Source organism: Eulemur rufifrons, chromosome 2, assembly GCF_041146395.1.
Source record: "Eulemur rufifrons isolate Redbay chromosome 2, OSU_ERuf_1, whole genome shotgun sequence".
Taxonomy (NCBI): Eukaryota; Metazoa; Chordata; class Mammalia; order Primates; family Lemuridae; genus Eulemur; species Eulemur rufifrons.
In genome coordinates, this window is record NC_090984.1 from 38,499,045 (window position 1) to 38,521,797 (window position 22,753).

At 36.3% G+C, this 22,753-nt stretch overlaps 1 protein-coding gene across 1 annotated transcript in view; it reads left to right on the top strand.

Annotated features, from left to right (window-relative positions):
* The window catches only part of PRTG (protogenin), a 122,704-nt gene extending 102,266 nt beyond the window's left edge, over window positions 1–20,438 (top strand). Inside the window, exons 12-20 of the mRNA XM_069492034.1 lie at window positions 205–300; window positions 1,518–1,704; window positions 2,845–2,972; window positions 4,191–4,361; window positions 10,987–11,169; window positions 12,605–12,725; window positions 17,152–17,317; window positions 19,516–19,620; window positions 20,043–20,438. Of these exons, the coding sequence (XP_069348135.1) occupies window positions 205–300; window positions 1,518–1,704; window positions 2,845–2,972; window positions 4,191–4,361; window positions 10,987–11,169; window positions 12,605–12,725; window positions 17,152–17,317; window positions 19,516–19,620; window positions 20,043–20,438 (1,553 nt within the window). The remainder of the gene's footprint in view (window positions 1–204; window positions 301–1,517; window positions 1,705–2,844; window positions 2,973–4,190; window positions 4,362–10,986; window positions 11,170–12,604; window positions 12,726–17,151; window positions 17,318–19,515; window positions 19,621–20,042) is intronic.
* The last annotated feature ends 2,315 nt before the right edge of the window (window positions 20,439–22,753 follow it).

The following is a 22,753-nucleotide window of genomic DNA, read 5'->3' on the forward strand; positions in this document are numbered from 1 at the left end:
TAGTAGATAGTCACAATAGCAGTGTCATAATGTAAGGTAAATTGCTGAGTCATTGTTCAGTATAGAGAAAGAAAAATTTAATTTTACTTAGAACTTGTATGCATTCAGAAGGTTGTTAAACCATAATCTAGAAAGGCTCCATCCAGAACCTTTGCCCAGATCTAGAGGCCTGGTCCTAATTATCACCTGTTGGTTTCTTTATAGATCCCAGAAGAAAGTATCACGTGAGGCTGCTGGCTTACAACAACATAGAAGATGGCTATCAGGCAGATCAGACTGTCAGCACACCGGGATGCGTGTGTGAGTGAGAGTCACGGGAGTTTATGTTTCTGTGCCTCACTCTCCTTTTTCTCCTCTTCTTCCTTTAAATTTCAGTCTCATTAATACTTGGAAGTCTTGTGGTTTAATTACTTTATATCCTCCATGCTGCCTAGCAGAGTATCTTAAACATGTAGGTGCTCAGTAAATATTTAAGTGAGATGTATTAAATTATGGGTATCTATTTTAATTTTGCATACAAAAGACCATTAGAAATTTAACTGGGGAAAATAACCACTGAATACCTAGATATAATACTATAACATATTTTCTTTTATCTGTTTTCATCTTGAGGCTAATTGTCTCCAGTCACTCTTCAGTTTTACTACTACTGAAGAGGACATTGTTCTAGTCTTAAGTCTACTGCTGATTTGCTGGTTTTCTGAATGTCTTTGGCTAATCATTTGATTTCTCTGTGCTTCTGTTTTCCAATGTGTTAAATGTTAATAGTACAGTCATGTCCTGCATAACAATGTTTTGGTCAACAACAGACCACATATATAATGGTGGCCCCATAAAATTATAATGGGCCTAAAAAATTCCTATTAGTGATGTTGCTGTCATAACCTCATAGAGCAACACATTACCTTTTCTGTGTTTAGATACACCAGTACTTACCATTGTGTTACAGTTGCTCATAGACAGTATTTGGTATAGTAACATGCTGTCCAGGTTTGTAGCCTAGGAGCGATAGGCTGTGCTGTATCACCTAGGTGTGTAGTAAGTAAGCTATCCCATCTAGGTTTGTGTAATTATACTCTAACTGCGGTCCCCAGCCCCCAGGCCATGGCCTATTAGGAAACAGGCTGCACATCACCACCTGAGCTCCGTACCACCACCCACCCACCAATGACACCCCACCCCTCAACCCCCAGTCCATGGAAAAATTGTCTTCCATGAAACTAGTCTGTGGTGCCAAAAAGACTGGGGACTGCTATGATGTTCACACAATGACAAAATTGCCTAATGATGCATTTCGTAGAATATATCCCTGTTGTTAAGTGACACATGACTATATTTGACTCCTTATCTAACTCATGGTGAGTTGTTTAGGCTTGGATGATATATTTCTAGATAAATGTGAGTCTTTGGTGGAAGAAAAACTTAAAATCTACTTGTAGGGTGCGGTATGATGATTTTACCACTTTCTACATTAAATGTTATGCTGTGTAGTAAATTAACACTGTCTTTTTCAATAGCTGTTCGTGATCGCATGGTCCCCCCTCCACCGCCACCCCACCATCTCTATGCGAAGGCTAACACCTCATCTTCCATCTTCCTGCACTGGAGGAGGCCTGCATTCACCACTGCACAAATCATTAACTACACCATCCGCTGTAACCCTGTCGGCCTGCAGAATGCTTCTTTGGTTCTGTACCTTCAAACGTATGTAGCCTCTGTTAATGGTTGTTTTCTTTGCTTTCCCCCCTGCTCATACTTACTTCTTACCATCGAGGGCCCAGCTTTAATAGTAAGCATTTGTTTCAAGATTTATCTTACTTACAAAATGGATGGGAGGTTTACATCGTTACTATATTCAGTTCTGAAAGCTGCACTTTTTGACATTTAATTTACATAAGTGATTTTTTAAATTTTTCCCAGCCTCATGCAGCAAGATTAGGCAAGAAGTTATTATTGTTTTCAAGTGGCTAAACCTAGCTAGCAAAAGACCATTTTCATGCTGGCATCAAAAAGTAGGGCTAGTTGTCATTCTGTTTTCTAAATTAGAGTTAGAAAGATGCCGATGACTATGCTTTAAAACAATGATTTGACTTCCAATATTTCAAAGAAAATCCCTTTGTTTTGGGACATTTCCATACTGTTAATTTTCTAGTTTCCTCTCAGAGGCAGCTTACATGGTTATTTCTATAGTATAATATTAACAGATTTACTGCCACACTAGAAAAAAAAATTTTTCCTTGGGGCCACGTGTTTTATTATGAAAATAGAACAAAAACTTCAAAAACAAAACAATCCTTTCTAATTTAATGAAAAATTTGTTATTTTTTTATTGTTTTCTGTGCGTGAGTTATATGCAACTTGAAAAATAGTTCATGCAGCTCCCGAAGTGAAGAGACGTATGAGTTATATACGTTTCACGAGGCCCCGGGCTCATAACTAGCATGAGTTAAATACAACTCACATGGCAGTTAATGTGTTAAATGTATTTTAATAATCAGATTAGATTGCTCTTTTTTATTTCAAAATGTTTAAGGGGGTACAAATGTTTTTGTTACATAGATTGCTCTTTCAGTCTAAAAAATTTGTTTAAAGAAAATGAGGAGCTAGGGGATGGACATGTTTGAAGCTCTGACTCGGGGTGGGGGTGGGGAAGGAAGGGCAATATACGTAACCTAAACTTTTGTACCCCGACAATATGCTGAAATAAGAATTGAAAAAAAAAAAAAAAAGAAAGAAAATGAGCTAGTGAGTAATATTATGCCCTACCTTTTGGTTGGAAATACTGACAGTCATTTAGAAACAATATACTACCAGCATTAACAATTTTATTACTCACTATTATAGATCAGAAACTCACATGTTGGTTCAAGGTCTAGAACCCAACACCAAATACGAATTTGCTGTTCGATTACATGTGGATCAGCTTTCCAGTCCCTGGAGCCCTGTAGTCTACCATTCTACACTCCCAGAAGGTAAAGAATGCAGCACCTATATGGGTTTTATCTTTAAAAAAAAAAAAACTGGAAATATGTCACTTTGAGGAGGACCTTGGTTGCCATCTGTTGATGTGTATTTATTTGTTTTGTTTCTTACTTTTTGGAATTTCTTTCCCTTTAATATGTCTGTTTATTTTTTTTTATCTGAACATATATATTACACAAGCAAGCAGGCTTAAATTTAGCGTCCCTTTAGAGAAGACTTATTTTCCAATCAGGTGTGCTGCACTGAAATAATTTAAAATGGAAATAAGTGAGTAATGTATTTGTTAATGATCTTATGAGGCCACGTTAGAACTCATTTCTATACACAGCACAATGTATATATCTGATTGAGCACCAATTCAGTAGCTTACCTATGGCTAAAGTATTTTTGGTCTCTAGACCTGCATTTTCTTATCTCCAAAATGAGAGTAAAGGACTAGAAAATCTATAAGGTTCATTCCTGCTCTATTTTAATTATACTGAGAGAAAGCAAGAGGCATTTATGTCAGTGAACACAGAGCTGCTTTGCTATGGTTTTGGCAATACTCTGTATGAGCTGTGGTGCCAAAAACCAGCTCTTCAGACTTTTAGCTCTTATGAAACATGGAGTCAACTAAAATGCCAAGATGTCACTACTTTTCACAGATATTTAATATAAATTATTAGGCTTAAGTCTGCCATATAAACTCATTGATTCACAACTTTTCAGAGAATAACTAAATGTTTCGGTCTCAGAAGCATTTTCTTCAGTGGCCTCCTAGATCAGATTAAGTGAGTGTTCTATACATTTTAGTAAGAGCTGTAATTTAGATTCAGTACTTATGAGGTAAAACTCAGTATCTAAAGGACAGATACTACTGGTGAAACTGTAAACCTTTCTAGTTAGCAACTTAGCAAAATGTTTCAAGAGCCCTTCATTTTTAAACGCTATCCCTTTGATTTAGTAATTCCCAGCCTAGGAATCTACCATCTTCTTTATGGTTTTTAATGTTTTAAATATTACAAAAGTGAAATTAACTTTCAGAAAAAGAATAAAAAAATAGTACTTTACTGTTATTACTAATGATCTTTGAAAGCTGTGATTTTGAGATTTTTATCATAGTGGTTTCTAATTTTTCGGACTCTTTGCTAAGCCTGTCAGTGAGGTATTTGAGTGTTCATGAACCATTTTATTTTAGTAATACAGTATTTTTTCACATGTGTGTACAGCACCAGCAGGCCCACCAGTTGGAGTAAAAGTGACATTGATAGAAGACGACACTGCTCTGGTTTCTTGGAAACCCCCCGACGGCCCAGAGACAGTTGTGACACGCTACACCATCCTGTATGCGTCCAGGAAGGCCTGGATCGCGGGGGAGTGGCAGGTCCTACACCGAGAAGGTAAATGTGATCATAAATTACCAAGGAGGATGGAAAGTTAAGATTATTAGTGTCACAGAAACAAAAGGAAAGAGGAATCTAGAGTTTGTTTTGAATTTATATTCTTATGTATGAAGTAATAAATAATTAAAGATTTTGGTTTAATTCAAAGAGCATTGGGAAGCCATCAGCCAGTTTTAAGAATGATTCATGTTTCTGAAAGATCACTCTTACTTTTGGGAAAGAAGAGGTTTTGTTGAGGACAAGTGGAAGTAAGAGTAACGTAAAGGGACTAGTTAGGAAGTAATTGTAGTGGTCCAGGAAAGAGATGATAAGCCTGAACTAGGATGGTGAGGATTAAGATGGGAAGGAAAGGATATTTGAAAGATACTCAGGAGATAGAATCAACAGGACTTGATAGCTTGGATGATAGGAGGGAGGAATAAGGGAGGGAGAATTGTTATAGATGATTATTAGGTTTCTGGTGGTGGTGTGTCTTGCATGGCAGTAGGAAACATTGGAAGCAGATCTAGCTTAAAAGAGAAGACCTATGTACTGCTACTAAAATGATCCACATGAAATAAATTGACCCATATGAGTATTAGGATCCTCTTAAATACAGGGAAAAGCTGATTAGGGCTTAAGAACACTGAATTTTTTTCCTTTCCTTTCCTTTCCTTTCCTTTCCTTTTCTTTTCTTTTCTTTTTCTTTTTCTTTCTTTCTTTTTTTTTTTTTTTTTTTGTGACAGCGTCTCACTCTGTCACCTGGGCTAGAGTACAGTGGTATGATCATAGCTCACGGCAGCCTCAAACTCCTGGGCTCAAGTGATCCTCCTGTCTCAGCCTTCCAAGTACGTGGAACTATAGGTGAACACCACCATGCCCAGCTAATTTTTAAATTTTTTGTAGAGATGGGGTCTTGCTGTTGCCCAGGCTGGTCTCAAACTCCTGGGCTCAAGCAGTCCTCCCACCTCAGCCTCCCAAAGTCCTAGGATTACAGGCATAAGCCACAGTACCCAGCTCCCCCATACCCCCAAATTTAATTATTTTAACAGTAATTTTTTTTTAGCTGAGAAAAACTGAATTATAAAATTCTTAACATTCTTATTGCATGCTTTAATCATTACATCCTTTTCTAGATCTTGAATCTTTCATTTGGACAAGTCCCATATGCCAGTTTTTAGATGAGCCATCACATAAATAGTGTAAAACTTCATTATCTTGGCACTTCCTTGATTCAGACATACATGATGGGAAAAGAATAGTTTGCCAAGCAATAAAAAGCTTTAAGAAGGGTTTCAAGAAGGAAACTGTCTGTCACTGTATAGTACTAGCTACTTCCATACACATTTTCATATACATTTTACCTTTCAAGAGGAATATTTACCCAATTAAGAAGATAAACTTTAAAGGATATTTATGTGCATGTAATCTAAAACTCTATGCAGTTGTAAAAAAAAGCAAATGGGAACTTCAGCTGGAGTTTCAATAATTGTATATTCATATTTTTCATTAAGCAGAAGCCCCACTAAGAAATGATTTTTTTGATCACTGAAGAGATTTGATAGTGATAAATACTTGACAGCAATATGATTTTCTATTTATATCAATTATCTGTTGCTGCCTAACAAACTACTCTAAAACTTAGCCATTTTTTTATTTTTTTTTTAATCATTCCTTGAGTGAGCAGTTTGGACTGAGATCAGTTTGGCAGTTCTTCTGTTGGTCTCTCATGAGGCTGTGGCCATCTTACAGGTTTGATAGGGTCTGAGTAGTCTAAAAACAGCAGGACAGGGTTCCAGAATCAGGAAGAGGGGGGAGAAGCCCCATGTACAAAGCTTTACAAGCCTCTGCTTGCATCACGCGTGCTAGTGTCTGATCAGGCAGAGCAAGTCACGTGGCCAAGCCCAGGGCCAGTGTGGAATGGGCCACCCAAGGACGTGAATAGATGGAGGTGTAATTCACTGGGGGCTCTTAGTGTTACAGTCTACCACAGTATTCTTAAAATGTGTAATTCAATTTCAGTTATTCAGTTCCAGAATGATTTATTGACACACTGCTTAACCACATGACTAACCTGACTTAATGAGGTGTTATAAGCATTAATAAAGACTTTTGATAGCATGAGCACATACTTCTTTTAGTTCTTTATTTATACCTGCCTGAAAAGAAGCAATATATATTTGTTTTGACTCCTTTTAAATGTATTCATTTGTCATTTTGAGACAGAGCTCAGAAAATAATATCTTGCCTTATTGACAGCTCAGTTGCGACATGAATTACAATTGCAGATTTTTACATCTACATAAGCTTTCCTAACTATACAATAATGCACAGGGAAAAAAATCTGTATGTTTCTTGGTGCAATTTTAAGAAACATTCTTAGTGAAAAGCTTTTGTCATTTGTTAAATTTAGAGAACTTTTTTCATGGCTAATGCCAGTGATTCATAGAAAACAGTGTAAGTAAAAAGCAATTAAGTTTACTTTTTTGAGAGAGAAAAATATAGAGTTAGACATACATTTAAACAAAAAGAAGGAATATAACATGGCATCTAAAGGAAAACTAAAATGTAAAATTGTCTTTTACGTCTAATTATGGCAACTTTTGGAAAGGTAATGATGTAGAAAAAGATGAAGGAAAAAGGAGAGGAAATGTCAGTTTCTCCTTCCCGTATACCTATTAGTGTTCTATACATATTAGGTTTATACATATTTACATATATGTATTTAATTCACAAATTTAATCCCAAATTGAACAAGATTTTTTTCATGAATTCAAAACATTTAAAAATGCTTTTGGTAAGCATATGGTATTTATGGCTAAAATGGTCCATGGTAAAATGGTTGAGCAAAAATGTAATATGAAATTATACTTGTATGTAATTTAAAGTGGATCAGAAATTATAGTCTTTACCTTTCTGGTATGTGGTAAATCAGCACAAGCTACTCAATTATTCTAAAATCTAAAAGGCACTAGAGGAAATTATGCTCTACCATAGCAATTCCTAAACTCTGTTCTTTATGAGTTTCCTGAGATCATAAAGATGCCCCTCCTTCAAAAAAATTTTTCTATGATGAAATAATTTTGAGTAATGCCATATACCATTCTTCCTGTTAAGAGATTCACATTGAAAATTAGAAGTCCTACAATAAAGAAATCCGGCTAACTCATTTGCCAAATGAGTTGGACTACCAATAGTAGAAACATATTCATTTATTAAACTAATTCTTATTGAGTGATTACTATGTGTCAGGCTCTGTATGAGGCACTGCAGTACCGCAGTGAACAAAACAAAGCCCTTGCCCCACTGAAGTTTGCATTCCAGGTAACAAACTGATAAATATATAAATTTTCAGATAGTGTCATAAATGCTTTAAAGAAAACTACAATAGAGGAAAGAAACAAAGTGAGGGAGGTTATGAAATAAGTTCTCCTGGAAGAAATAACACTCAGTATAGCCCTATGGATATCTGGGAGAAGTGCAAAGGCCCTGTGGCAGAAGTGTGTTTGGCATGTTAAAAGAACAACAAGAAGGCAAGGGAGGCTAGAGTGAGGGGAAGAGGAAGCAGTAAGAAATGTGGTAGAGAGGTAACAAAAGGGCAGATCTTGTAGACTAGACTTTGTGAGCTGTAGATGTTATTCTGACATAGAAGATACTGAAGACTTTTGACCAGATTTACATTTAAAAAGGATTGCTCTGCCAACCCCAAAAAATGAATTATAAGAAGATAAGAGTGGAAGTTTGGAGACCATTTCATAGACAAGTGTCCATGTGAGAGTTGATGAGGGTTTGGATCAGGGTGCTAGTGGTGAAGATAGTAAGTTACTGGAACATAATTTAGAAGAGCCTATCAGATTTGCTTGTAAATTGATGTGTAGTATAAGAAAAAAGAGAAGCTAAATCAGTAGGGGAAATAAGTGGTTTGGTTTTGAACATGTTAAATTGGAGGTGTCTTTTAGGTGTCCAAGTAAAGAGACTGATTGAGCAGTGGGAGGGTTAAGTTCATGAGAGAGGTATGGACTAGAGATATAACTTAGTTGTCAGTGTGTAAATGATACTTAAGGCTGTAGAACTGGGGGAAAAAGCCATTTAAAGCGTGTGGACAGAAGAGAGAAAGGTCTGAGACTGCACCGTGGGGTACTTCTCCAACCCCAAAATCTGTCACAAATGGCTTATGTTTTTAACAAGTTCTATGGACATTTACTAAGAATTATCTTGTTCAAAGTATTCTGCTAGCCACCTTAAGGTGTTCAAATATGAAAAAAAAGTTTTCTTCTTCCCCAGAAGGGGAAGAAGAGAAGACAGAGATGAGAAAGAAACCTTACTTTTATTGAGTATATACACTTGTGTCACACACTTGCCAGTGATAATTTATTTAATCCTTATAATAATAATGTGAAGTGGGAACTATTGCCCCCATGCAAAAGTAGAGTTCAGTAACATGCCCCAAGTCACAGATTACTTAGTTGGTACTATGTCAGGATTTGATCAACATTGATCCAACACTATTATGAAATCGCTTATGAAATTCCTAGTCTAGCTAAAAATTCAGACATGTTAAAGGCAGGACACTGACATAATCACACTAATTGAGACTGAGATAGTCTACTCGGAGAATATAGACAGATCGCTTTAACATTGGGAAATGCTTTGAATGTGCTCATATGGGAAACAGAATATTACAGTTTCTTTTTTTCCCCTAAATTAAGACGCTTTTTGTGGGGGGACAGGGAGTGCATGCACATACACACTGCTGATCCACTTACAAAACTTAAATTAAGTGAAAAGACTTTCAGTTTCTGGTAGTGATTGGATTTTGCCAAGTATGTTTTATAATTAAATGTATTCTGTGATATGGAAACTCAATTTATTTATATCTCTGTATGTGAAGAAATTGAAATATTCTTCCTTCTAGATAATTGTAACACATCATGATACATCTTTGTTTTTTAATTCTTCTGCGTAAGAACATGGTAACAGTGGAAGGACTCTTCCTGATTCTAAATAGGGGTTACTTTGTTTATTGAACAGTTGTGTACTCAAGTAGCTCACACCTTCTTCAGGCCAAGTTGAAACCAGAGAACACGAAAACAAGCTGTGTTCTGGCTCCTGGCATTGCTGCTGGAGGTTTGGCTGCCTCATACCATGTGACCTGCAGAGGTAGCCTCTGTGTCATGACCTCAGCTCTAAAATCACCCCACATTTCACTTGCACAATGAAGTACACTCTAGTACGTGCCCTGGAGTAGCCAGCTCTGGCTGGGAGGTGATTGCTATAAACTATTGTAAACTCTCTGAAGCTAATGTAAGGTTGCTCTGAGTCAGAAAAAAGTGAGATGAAATCAGTGCAGGAAAGCTAGGATTCCCTGTGTATGTCCACCCACAAATGCAGTGCTGGAACAACTTTCTGATTATATTTCTATTTCTATTACAGGAACACTCTGAGGTTCCTATATAACTTTGCATTTTCTTTCCTGTTTACCTTAAAGAAATCTGAAATAATAATTAGGCCAGTGAAAAGTATACGCATGCTTTCAAAAGTAATTGTGTTGTTTCTGATTTAAGAAGGAAGAATAAGATTACCTACCACAGCTGTTACCATGAGTGGTTTAAATATGTCTAATAAAGAAAAGTCTCTCACATTGCATTTTTAAAAATCCAGTTATAATTATTGAATCTAGATTCATTGTACCCTTCTTTTTGTGTGTTTGAAATGTTCTATAATAAATGTTTTTAATGCCATTTGTATTCATATCTATGTAAAGGGTAAAAACGTGTTTATATATATATATATATATAAATAAATATATATTTTAAATATATGCATTTTAAATTATGTATATATATAAACCCAAACAAAAATGTGTGCTTTTATGAACTACTGCCAAAATAAAATGACAGAGAAGAGTTATATGGGGGAAATGTGCATGGTACAATGTTAAGTGAGAGATGTAAAAAATACATGTTTCTTCATGTGTATAGTTGTAAGTAAAAAAGAAAATACATGCAGTAAATATGTATTCACACATATTCATGTGCATACCCACAAATACACTAAAATGCTGATAATGGGAGATTGTAATTTTATTTATATTTATCTTTATTTTCTTTTTTTTTTTTTTTTTTTTTTTGAGACAGAGTCTCACTCTGTTGCCCAGGCTAGAGTGAGTGCCGTGGCGTCAGCCTAGCTCACAGCAACCTCAAACTCCTGAGCTCAAGCGATCCTCCTGTCTCAGCCTCCTGAGTAGCTGGGACTACAGGCATGCGCCACCATGCCCGGCTAATTTTTTCTATATATATTTTTAGCTGTCCATATAATTTCTTTCTATTTTTAGTAGAGGTGGGGTCTCGCTCTTGCTCAGGCTGGTCTCGAACTCCTGAGCTCAAACGATCCGCCCACCTCGGCCTCCCAGAGTGCTAGGATTACAGGCGTGAGCCACAGCGCCCGGCCTATCTTTATTTTCTAAATGTTCTACAATGAACATGTGTCACCTTTATAATCAGAAAAATATTTTAAAAGTAACTACAATGAACATGTCACTGTTATAATCAGAAAAATAACTTTTTTTTAAAAGGACCATGTTTGTAGGATTGAAAGAATAAATGATAAATGTTTACTTAATTTGTAATTGATGTATTTATAGGGGCAATAACCATGGCTTTGCTAGAAAATCTGGTAGCAGGAAATGTGTACATTGTCAAGATATCTGCATCCAATGAGGTGGGAGAAGGACCCTTTTCAAATTCTGTGGAGCTGGCAGTACTTCCAAAGGAAACGTCTGAATCAAATCAGAGGCCCAAGCGATTAGATTCTGCTGATGCCAAAGGTCTGTATACTGCCACCGTCACTGTGATTTTTCTTAAAGGAAATATATGTGTGTGTGTGTGTCTGTATACTTAGCTCCCTTACACTTTATTTCAGCTCCTACACTTGCCATATCCTAAAACCTACACTCAGTTCCTTAAATTGTTGCTGGTGAGGTTCTGATTTTATGGAGCCACATGGCTCTTCTCCGTACTTCTAGAAGTAGGCAAAGTGCAAAATTAAGTGCAGTTTTCAGACCACTGTGTTCCCAATTACTTCTTTTCCCAGCTGTGCAACCACCGAGACAGACAAGCTGCACTGCCCGTGTACTGATGGGAGTGAGCTTCCTGGGAGGTTTCATGGAAATAAACAGCAGTGGTGATTGTGGTGTTTAAGTTAAGAAGAGCATGGTTTTCATTAAGGGTTTTCACCACAGAAAAAACAGCCTTTCTGGAGAGTGTTTTTTTTTTTTTTCCTCTCTCCAGAAAAGCAATCGGAAAAGATATTTTTAAAGAGCCATCTTCACTCCATTTAGTGCAACTGTCAGTCTGTTCTTAAGAAAGCTGGTGCCCCCTGGGGTACAGGACTAGCCACCCCCTTTTCCTCCTCTTTGGGGGAGTGGGCCTGTGGGAGAAGGAGGGTAGTTTTAAATGGAGGAAATGTCAGCTGAACTCAGGACAGAATTAAGGGCTCCTAGCTCCACAGAGAACAGTCATTCCATGCCAGGGGGTGTGCGCGTGTGTGTGTGTGTGTGTGTGTGTGTGTGTGTGTGTGTTAGAAAGAGAATGGGGGAGAGAGGAAGGGCAGTAGATTTAGAACAGGAAGGAATTAGCCACAGTGTCATCAGGTAAGGCTCATATTTGATTCTCAAATACCTTGCTACTTAAAATGGCCTAGGGACCAGCATGGACATCACCTGAGAACTTGTCAGACATGCAGAATCATGGGCCCCACTCCAGACTTAGTGAATCAGAATTTGCATTTTTTAATATCCCCTGGTGATTCATATGCACATTAAGTTTGAGAAGCCCTGCTTTACTGTATGTAAGTGGAAAACTAATCTTCAAAGTACAGATCTGCTTTTAAGGCAACATGGTATGAAAGCTGTTCTTTGGTCCATCAAGGAATAATTACATTTTGTGCCTGTTATCTGTAACTTATGAACTGTGTGTGTTAGAAAGAGAATGGAGGAGAGGGGGAGTGCAGTAGAACTGATATTCATGTTTGATATAATCATGATATCTAAAACTGATATTTAGGAACCTTAATAATAGAAGATAAACCAATCTCTGAAATCACCAATAAAAGATTATGTTTCTTTTCTGCTTAGATATTCTTGTCAAAACTTCTCCTATGAGATGAGCAAAAATTATGGAAAAGCAAATATCTGTCTGAGAATTATGATAAATGTTATTTATTTTTCTGATTGATTCTGAGTAAATGTGTTTCCCCTCTAGTTTATTCAAGCTATTACCATCTGGACCAAAAATCAATGACTGGCATTGCTGTAGGCGTTGGCATAGCTTTGACCTGCATTCTCATCTGTGTTCTCATCTTGATATACCGAAGTAAAGCCAGGTGTGTTTCCATTACTGGAGATGTTGAGGTAGTTAAAAACAATTACAGTAACCACAGGAAACAAACTGAAATCAAGCGCCTTTAGAGTAACTGGGATTTTCCACTTTAAAATAAATGTTCAATATTGTTACTTAAGTTCTTACAGCTGTAGAAATGTGCTCGTTTTAGAGGGAGGTTATTTTCTTGCTATTTGAAAAAATTACTATGCCATTAAAATATTCTTAAATGAGGACCTAGTGTCCTCATTTCCTTAGTATTTTGAGAAACACAAAATATATCATTGGGATTTTTTTTAATGGCACACTTAGTCTGATGCATCTGCTTATTGAGAAGATTCTTTGCTGTCTAGAATATTTCATATTTAAGTTGCAGTCCTTAAAATGCCTGAGTCACTGAGAACACCATTGGACATATGGTTGGTATTCTCCAGACGAGGATGAAGACAAATACAATAACTAGAGATCGAGTTACCTGTAAATTCTATCAGGCAATCTCGTCTATGGATTGACTTTGGGAAAATTTTCGGCTGTATCATGCATTCGGTGAACTTGTCTTTTAACCTTTTATATTTTGGTTTTTGCCTTCATTTATTCTTAAGATTCTTTTTTGAATGAAAAGAAATCAAAGTGAAATACACATCATTCTTAGGTAATCTCCATCACTAGTCTCCCTCCATTACCATAGATTTTTCAGAGTCTATATATATTCTACATATGCTTGTGCACAGAAACATACTCAAAAAACATTAATGAAAAAGTTCTAACATCTTGTCGGTATTGAACTGGCTTAGTTTTGATGTCCACATTTTTCACTTTAATAATTTTTAATAAAATCTTCATGCATATCGTTTTAGTAATGCCTAAACCTTGCAGAAGTGCTACTCTAAATTTACCATCATTAATTGGCAAATTAATTGTTATGTTAGTGTAACCATCTGTGGGCCTGAAGGGGAAAATATAAATTAAAAAATTATAATTTCTGCACAAATTAGGAATAAGGAACAATAATTGTTTATAGAAAGTAATTTTATTTAAGCAGATATTGAGGCAAAAAAATGCTTGTTTTTTCAAATTTCAAAATATTAAGGGGGTACAAGTGTTTTTGTTACATAGATGAATTGAATAATTCTGATGTCAGAGCTTTTAGTGTGCTTATCAGCAGAGTAGTGTACATTGTACCCAATAGGTATGCTTTTATCCCTTTCCCCACTCCCATCCTCCCCCTTCTTAGTTTCCAGTGTCCTTTATACCACTCACTATATGATTGTGTATACCTATCATTTAGCACCCACTTATTAGTGAGAACATGTGATGTTTGTTTTTCCATTCCTGAGATACTTTGCTTAAGATAATGTTCTCCAGTTCCATCCAAGTTGTTGCAAAAGGCATTATTTCATTCCTTTTGATGGCTGAGTAGTACTCCGTGCTGTGTGGGGTCTGTGTGTGTGGGGGGGGGTAAACACACACACACTACATTTTCTTTATCCACTCATCAATTGATGGGCATTTATGTTGGTTCTATATCTTTGCAATTGTGAATTGTGCTATGGTAAACATTCAGGTACAGATGTCTTTTTGATATCACTTCTTTTCCTTTGGGTAGATACCCAGTAGTGAGATTGCTGGATTGAATGGTAGGTCTACATTTAGTTCTTTGAGGAATCTCCATACTATTTTCCATAGAGGTTGTACTAATTTACAGTCCTACTACCAGTGTCTAAGCATTTTTTTCTACCGCATCCATGCCAGCATCTATTGTTTTCTTATTTTTTTAATGGCCATTCTGATGGTTGGGGTAAAGGTGGTGTCTCATTGTGGTTTTAATTTGCGTTTCCCTCATGATTAGTGATGTTGAGCATTTTTTCATATGTCTGTTGGCTGTTTGTCTTTTTTTGAAAAGACTCTTGTTCATTACTTTTAGCCACTTTTTATAAGGGGGTTATTTGTTTTTTTCTTGGTAATTTGTTTGAGTTCTTTGTATTATAGATTCTGGATATTAGCCTTTTGTGGGATGTATATTTTACAGATATTCTGTAGGTCATCTGTTTACTCTGTTGATTACTTCCCTTGCTGTGCAGAAACTTTTTAATTTAATTAAGTCCCGTTTATTTATTTTTGTTGCTGTATTTGCCATTTGGGTCTTAGTCATAAATTCTTTGTCTAGAATGATGTCTGATGATGTCTAGAACATTTTGTTCTAGAATTTGTATGGTTTCAGGGCTTACATTTAAGTCTTTAATCCATCTTGAGTTAATTTTTGTATATTGCAAGAGATAGGGATCCTGTTTCATTCTTCTGCATGTGGCTATACAGTTTTCCCAGTACCATTTATTAAAGAGGGTGTCCATTCTTTAGCATATGTTTTTGTCTGCTTTGTCAAAAATCAGTTGGTCATAGCTATATGGTTTTATTTCTGGGTTCTTCATTCTGTTCCATTGGTCTGTGTGTTTACCTTTATACCAGTACCATGTTGTTTTGGTTACTATAGCCTTGTAGCATAATTTGAAGTCAGGTAACGTGATGCCTTCACATTTGTTCTTTTTGCATAGGATTGCTTTGATTATTCATGCTCTTTTTTGGTTTCATATGAAGTTTAGGATTAATTTATCTAGATCTGTGAAAAATGATGTTAGGATTTTGATGGAATTGCATTGAATCTGTAAATCACTTTGGGAAGTGTAGATATTTTAACAATGTTGGATCTTCCAGTCCTGGAATATGGAATGTTTTTCTATTTGTTTGTGTCATCTATGATTTCTTTCATCAGTGTTTTGTAGTTCTCCTTATAGAGATTCCTAGGAAGATACCTAGGAATATACCTTCCTGGTTAGGTAGATTCGTAGGTATTTTATTTTCTTTGCAGCTATTGTAAATGGTATTGAGTTCTTGATTTGACTCTCAGCTTGACTGTTATTAGTATATAAAAATGTTACTGATTTGTGTACATTGATTTTGTAACCTTAGACTTTGCTGAATTCACTTATCAATTCTAGGAGTCTTTTGGTAGAGTCTAGGATTTTCTAGATACAAGATTATAGCATCAGCAAACAGGGGTAGTTTGACCTCCTCTTTCCCACTTTGGATGCTCTTTATTTGTTTCTCCTGCATGAGTATGCTGACGAGGGACTTCCGGCACTATGTTGAATAGAAGTAGTGACAGTGGGCACCCTTGTCTTGTTCCAATTCTTAGGGGAAACACTTTGAACTTTTCCCCATTCAATATGATGTTGTCTGGGGTTTGTCCTATATGATTTTTATTTATTTTGAGGCATGTTCCTTCTATGCCTAATTTGTCGAGGGTTTTTATCATAAAGGGGATGCTGAATTTTATCAAATACTTTTTCTGCACCTATTGAGATGATAATAGGGGTCTTTGTTTTTACTTCTGTTTATGTGGTGAATCACATTTACTGATTTGTGTATGTTGAACCATCCTTTCATCCCTGGGATGAAAACCATTTGATCATGATGAACTATCTTTTTGATGTGCTGTTGAATTCAGTTTGCTAGTATTTTGTTGAGGATTTTTACATCTATGTTCATAAGGGATATTGGTTTATAGTTTTCTTTTTTTGTTGTGTCCTTTCCTGGCTTTGATATCAAGGTGATACTGGCTTTGTAGTATGAGTTAGAGACTGTTCCCTCCTTGGTGTTATGGAACAACTTCAGTAGAGTGGTTGCCAGTTCTTCTTTGTAGGTCTGATAAAATTAGGCTATGAATCCATCTGGTCTGGGGCTTTTATTTTGTTGGGAGATTTTTTATTACTGTTTCAGTCTTACTGCTAGTTATTGGTCTGTTCAGGCTTTCTATTTCTTCCTGACTCAGGCTTGAGAGGTTGTATATTTCCAAAAATTTATCCATTTCCCCTAGGTTTTCTAGTTTGTGTGTGTAGAGGTTTTCATAGTAGTTATGTGTGACATTTAAGATTTCTGTGGTATCAGTTGTTATGTCTCCTTTTTCATTTCTGATTGAGCTTATGTGAATCTCTTTCTAGTTGGTCTATCAATTCTGTTTATCTTTTCAAAGAACAAATTTTTTGTTTCGTTGATTCTTTATATTTTTTTGTTTCCTGTTTCATTTAGTTCTGCTCTGAGCCTTCTTATTTCTTTTCTTCTGCTAGCTTTGGCTTTAGTTTGTTCTTTTTTCTAGTTCCTTGAAGTGTGACATCAGACTGTTAGTTCATGATCTTTCTGCCTTTTTGATGTAAGAATTTAAGGCTACAGCCTTCCCCCAAGATGATTTTTCAAATCATAAAAGTTTGCAGCAGCGATTTGGAGCTAAAATCCAATACACAATTTCCAAAACTACTTGAGAAACGAGTATTCAAGAACTTCGCTGTTTGCAGAGTTGTGATCATAGGCTAAATTTGGTACATTTGCCTATATCTTATATGAAATTAGATTTCCTCTTCTTGCCAATATTTCAGGAAATCATCTGCTTCCAAGACAGCACAGAATGGAACTCAACAGTCATCTCGTACCAGTGCTTCGTTAGCTAGTGGAAATGAGGTAGGAAAGAACCTAGAAGGAGCTGCAGAAAATGAAGAATCCTTAATGCCAATGATAATGCCAAACAGCTTCATTGATGCAAAGGTACTGAGCTGAGGGACTGGTTTGCTGCATAATCCTTCCTTCCATTCATCTTCCCTTCATGTGTGAAACTTACTGAAAATTATATGTTAAATGTATTATATCTCTGGCCGGGCATGCTGGTTCACGCCTGTAATCCTAGCACTCTGGGAGGCTGAGGCAGGCGGATCGTTTGAGCTCAGGAGTTCAAGACCAGCCTGAGCAAGAGCGAGACTCTGTCTCTACTAAAAATAGAGAGAAATTATATGGGCAACTAAAAAAAAAAAAAAATATATATATATATATAAATTAGCCGGGCATGGTGGCGCATGCCTGTAGTCTCAGCTACTCGGGAGGCTGAGGCAGAAGGATCGCTTGAGCCCAGGAGTTTGAGGTTGCTGTGAGCTAGGCTGATGCCATGGCACTCACTCTAGCCCAGGCAACAGAGTGAGACTCTGTCTCAAAAAAAAAAAAAAAGGTATTACATCTCTGTTCTTCTTAATGAAATATACATATTTTACCCAGGTCTTTCCTTACATAAAATATTTAGGGAGAAGAAGGTGAAGATAGAGAATGAAAAAGCTATAGAAAAAAGTGAGCATAAAATCAATTGGATGGGATTATATGAAGCAAAGTTGCCTGAAATAAGGATAGCATAGTCATTCGTCTGTATTCACTATAATTAGGCTGCCCTATATTTACAGGTTAAACAATTTTTTATTAATCCCTTTGTACTTAGTTTGGTTGACTGTCGTACTTAATTGGTTATGAGACTATCCCAGGTATGAATGACTTTTTTTGAAACAGGGAACATCTAAATAGATGCCTCAAGATCCTTCCCTTTATTATCCAAGGAAGTTGGATATTGTAAAGAAATGTCATTGGAGGATGTTACTTTATGTCCTTTCTAGTATATGTAATAATAGTACAGTAGTAAGCATTATGAACACCAACGTAAAGTTATTTTTAGTCACATTGCAACAGTATGTATTGTGCATTATTGCAGTAGCTCCCATAACCAGTGTGCTATAAACCAGGTAGTCAGCAAACTACAGCCTAGCCCAGGCTAGCCTGTAGCCCGTTTTTATATGGCCACCCCTGAGCTAAGAATGTTTTTTACATTTCTAAAGGGTTTTTAAAAAAAGAGCATGTAACATAGGACATACATAGCCTGCAAAGCCTGAAATATTTACTATCTGGCCCTTTACAGAAAAAGTTTGCCAAACCCTGCTACAAATTATTTTCTTCCAACCCTTTCCTAAGACTTAGAATAACAAAAATATAACAAAATGTCAGGTACTTTTGCGATTAAATTTTATTTAACAGATGCCATCTACTTATATCTAACACAGTGCTATATATAATGGGTATATAATGCTATATATTATGGGTAAACAATAATTAATTGATATTTGCTACTTCTCTTGTCTTTTTTGTTTGCAGCCTAATTTAGCTTTTACTTTCTAACACAAATGAAGCTATTCAGTGTTTTTGAAATTAATCTAAAGCATTAGAAGCTAAAACTTTTAAATAAGCATGAAAAGTACTAAAATATCCTGTGGTTCTATTAATACTAGTTTGAAAGCAGGCATGAGAAAGGCTAGGGGAGAGGAAAAGTGGAGAGGAAGACATGGGAAAAAAAAAAAAGGAAAACTAAAATTAAAGGAGGCAGAGAGGAGTAGAGGCCTGTAGTGATGGAGAAAAATAAGTTTAGAGGATGTCTTTCTCAAGTCCCTTGGGTTAGCCTAAGGGTTGATACTCTACATAATGCCAATTTGTTGAGCACATGTGGGCCCACTACATTTTTTTTCTCCCCAACTGCTTTTTAAAATTATCAAACATGCAGAAATGTTGAGAGAATAATGTAATGAATATATAAATAAATAATTGTTAATATCGTGTCATAATTTTGCATATCTGTGTATATAATTTTTGTGTGCTATACCATTTGAAAATAAGTTTTGGAATCATTACACTTCCCCGAATACTTCAGAGAGAGTGTGTGTGTGTGTGTGTGTGTGTGTCTTAAGAATAACCCTACTCTATCATTTTGATCACTAACAAATACCCTGAATGTGTTGTCTGCTGCCTATGTAAAAGAAGAAATAGTGATGTCTGTGATCATTTTTTTCTTTTAACATTTAAAAATTTTATGTACTATATGTGATAAACTAAAATGTATGATACCAAAATATTTACATTTCCCTTCTTTATTTCCCTAGGGAGGAACTGACCTGATAATTAATAGCTATGGTCCTATAATTAAAAGCACCTCTAAGAAAAAATGGCTTTTTTTCCAAGACTCAAAGAAGATAAAAGTTGAGCAGGTAACCCACCTAAATGCGAAAAAGCTTTGGCAACCCATGGTATATGAAGTGATAATTAAAAAGAGAGGAAAATGCAAATTAATGCTTTAATTTCTGTGTCCTTTATGGATATGATTTTATTAATTTGGGGCGTGACTTTGTGGAGAGCCATGGTGGAAGGACTTTGTGGAGAGCCGTAACTGAAAGCACAATTGGAATGGTAATCAGAGCTGTGGTTTTCAGAGGCGAGCAGGGGCAGTGGGGAAAGTGACAGGGGCAGTAGTGTGCATCGAAATTGCTGAAGAAGCTTTTGATACCTCACTTGCTGCAGGTAATTCTGATATTTTCCTGTTCCTCTGTGGGGAAACACTATCTAGTTGACCTTCTGCCCGTGTACTTGATCAGTTTGCGATCTCATCGCTATCTTATCTGTTTTTGCCTAGCCTCAGAGAAGATTTACTCAAGCCGTCTGCTTTTACCAGCCAGGCACTACTGTATTAATCAGTGACGAAGACTCTCCCAGCTCCCCAGGCCATACAACCAGCTTCCCAAGACCATTTGGTGTTGCAGCTGATACTGAGCATTCGGCAAATAGTGAAGGCAGCCATGAGACTGGGGATTCTGGAAGGTTCTCCCATGAGTCCAACGACGAGATACACTTGTCCTCAGTTATCAGTACCACACCCCCAACATCTGATTCTTTCACTGGCTGTGATTCAGGTGGGGATCCCAAGATGAGGAAGTGTGAAGACCCATCAGTTGCTGAGCAGACTTCCTCTTCAGTTCTGCACCCACCGTCTGCCATGCGATGCTTTGATAAAAATGCCCTTCCAATCTAGACAGCTGTGCTCGGGTATTCTTACCTGTAAGTCTGTTCGGAGGACAATGAACAGGGAGCCAAAGCCTTTTGTGAAAATCTTGATGTCTTATTGGGTATTTCAGCTTTTTTTGAATGTGTTTTGTTTTTTATTTTTAAACTCACGTAATTTGAATGTTTCATTGTCAGCAATGTGAAAGGACAGTCAAGATATTTGACTGGGATATAAAATATATCACTGGAGCAAAGGGAAGACTTTTGAAAGCCCCTTTGCTGACTATCTACCTCAGTTTGCCACATGGCAAACTCTGAAGACAACTTTGTTACCTCGTTTGTTATTATAGTTTATCTCAGCTACATAACCAATGATACTTACTAGTAGCATTTTGTTTTCATTGCTGTGTGTGTAATGTGTGTGATCAAAGGAGTCATATAGGTAGATGAGTAAGAATGTTTACCTGAAGCTCTGATTTTTAAAAAAGTATGACATCTGCATGGTCTGGAGAATTTAACACTTCTGGCTGTGAGGACTGTTAAATCACTAAGAAGAGGAAAAGTGGGACTATTTCTTTTAATGAATGACCAAAACAAAAAAAATACATCTCTTTTGAGAACAGAACTATTCAGTAACATACAGGGAATAATATTGCTTAAAAGACCTTTATGTTTTGGGCATTAGAGTCTGAGTGTTTTATCTGCTATATCCCAAACCTCAACCTGCCTAGAGCCGTGCCTTTTCTACCTTCCCCTTTGCCTGGCAGTCGGCCAAAGGCCGCACTGTCTAATTTGCAAAGCATCCTAGTCTTTTCCAGTATGAGTTGCAAAACCCCATGCAGAGAGTGGATTTTTAAAGAGAATGGGTTAAGATTTTTTTTTTCTTTTTCTTTTTTTTTTTTTAAATCCCAGTTTGGCTTAAAGGGGTGAAGAAATTTCATGAAATATTAAGAATGAAGATAAGTGCAACAGTAGACAGTGAAATGAACTTGAGGTTATCGTGATAACAGTGCCTTCCAGTATATATTATGAAATTCTTTGCCTTATACCTTTTTAATATTCATGAAGTTGTTTAGGACAGAAGTACAAAAAGTTGCCTTAAGAGTTTCTTGGATTTTATCAACAACTATTTTGATGTGCAGTATTTTACCAAAGTTTTTTTTTTAAGTGCAGGTTTTGTTTAGGGATAAATATTCAGAGCTCTACCACCCTACTTGTTGTGTTTTCTTGAATTCTTAAAGAGAATTTGGTATTCTTTGTTTAATCTTCCTTCAGTGTCAATGCTGTGAATGAGGAATGCTAACTCCAGGAGTGAGTTAATCCTCTCGCTGGTTTGAAATCAGCAAATTGTTTACTCAGCCACACAAAATAGGCATTCTCTCAGTCATGAGACAATTTCCAAGGTGCCAAGCAGTGGGAGAGGATAAAGAACCAAACACATACAGAGAGAGGGAACCCATATCCTTTTAAAAGTATTTTTTCAAATTTTCTGGAAATGACTTTTGAATCTTATTTTAAAAGGAGTCTTAATGGGTTTCCCTTTGAAACATTTTATTTATAAAGGGGCCAGAGTCATGTTAAATGTTGTTCTCAAATCAAAAGAATATTACTGGATAGTAGTCCCAGTATCATCTGCTATCCCCAATGACTGATGATAGAACATGTTTTAAATTGTTAATTTTTTTTTTTTTAATCTGTGGTTTTGTGCCAAACTGGATGTTTTCAGAAGCAGATTAACATTAAGTGCCAGCAACCACTATCTGAACTAAATTAAAAATCCCCCAGTTAATTCTCTAAGTATGAGCTTCATGGTGAAACAAAACAAGCAGAGCTTTAGGTGAACAATCTACGGCAAGGAACAACGCTGCTCCTGCCTTTATAGCTCCTGTTTTATACTACCTCCTTTTAAAGTTATTCTAGTGTTATTTTTTTTCCTGTACTCAGGGAACATTTTGTTACTTTTGAGCTGCCTCATGGAAGCATGGGCAAATTGACAGGGTATGGCGTTTTGTGGTTTGTAAGTAGAAGTATGTAGGGCCAACTTTTATCAGTATCTAAAATTAAGGAGTACAATAAGATCATTTTATTTTTTAAACTTCCATTAAAACACAAAATCTAAAGCTAAAACATTATCCATCATGGCTATGGAAGATGTATTTAGGACCATATGAATTTGAATAGTTTTAAATGACTAAAAAAGGTGATCTGAAGTCTTTGAGGCAAGTATTTTGTTTGGTTTTTGATGAATAGGCCCATAGTTAATATAGATCTTTAGGCTATAACTGTTTGCTAACTATTTACCAGTACATTTTTACCTTTTCATTTTGTTCTTATATAGACTTT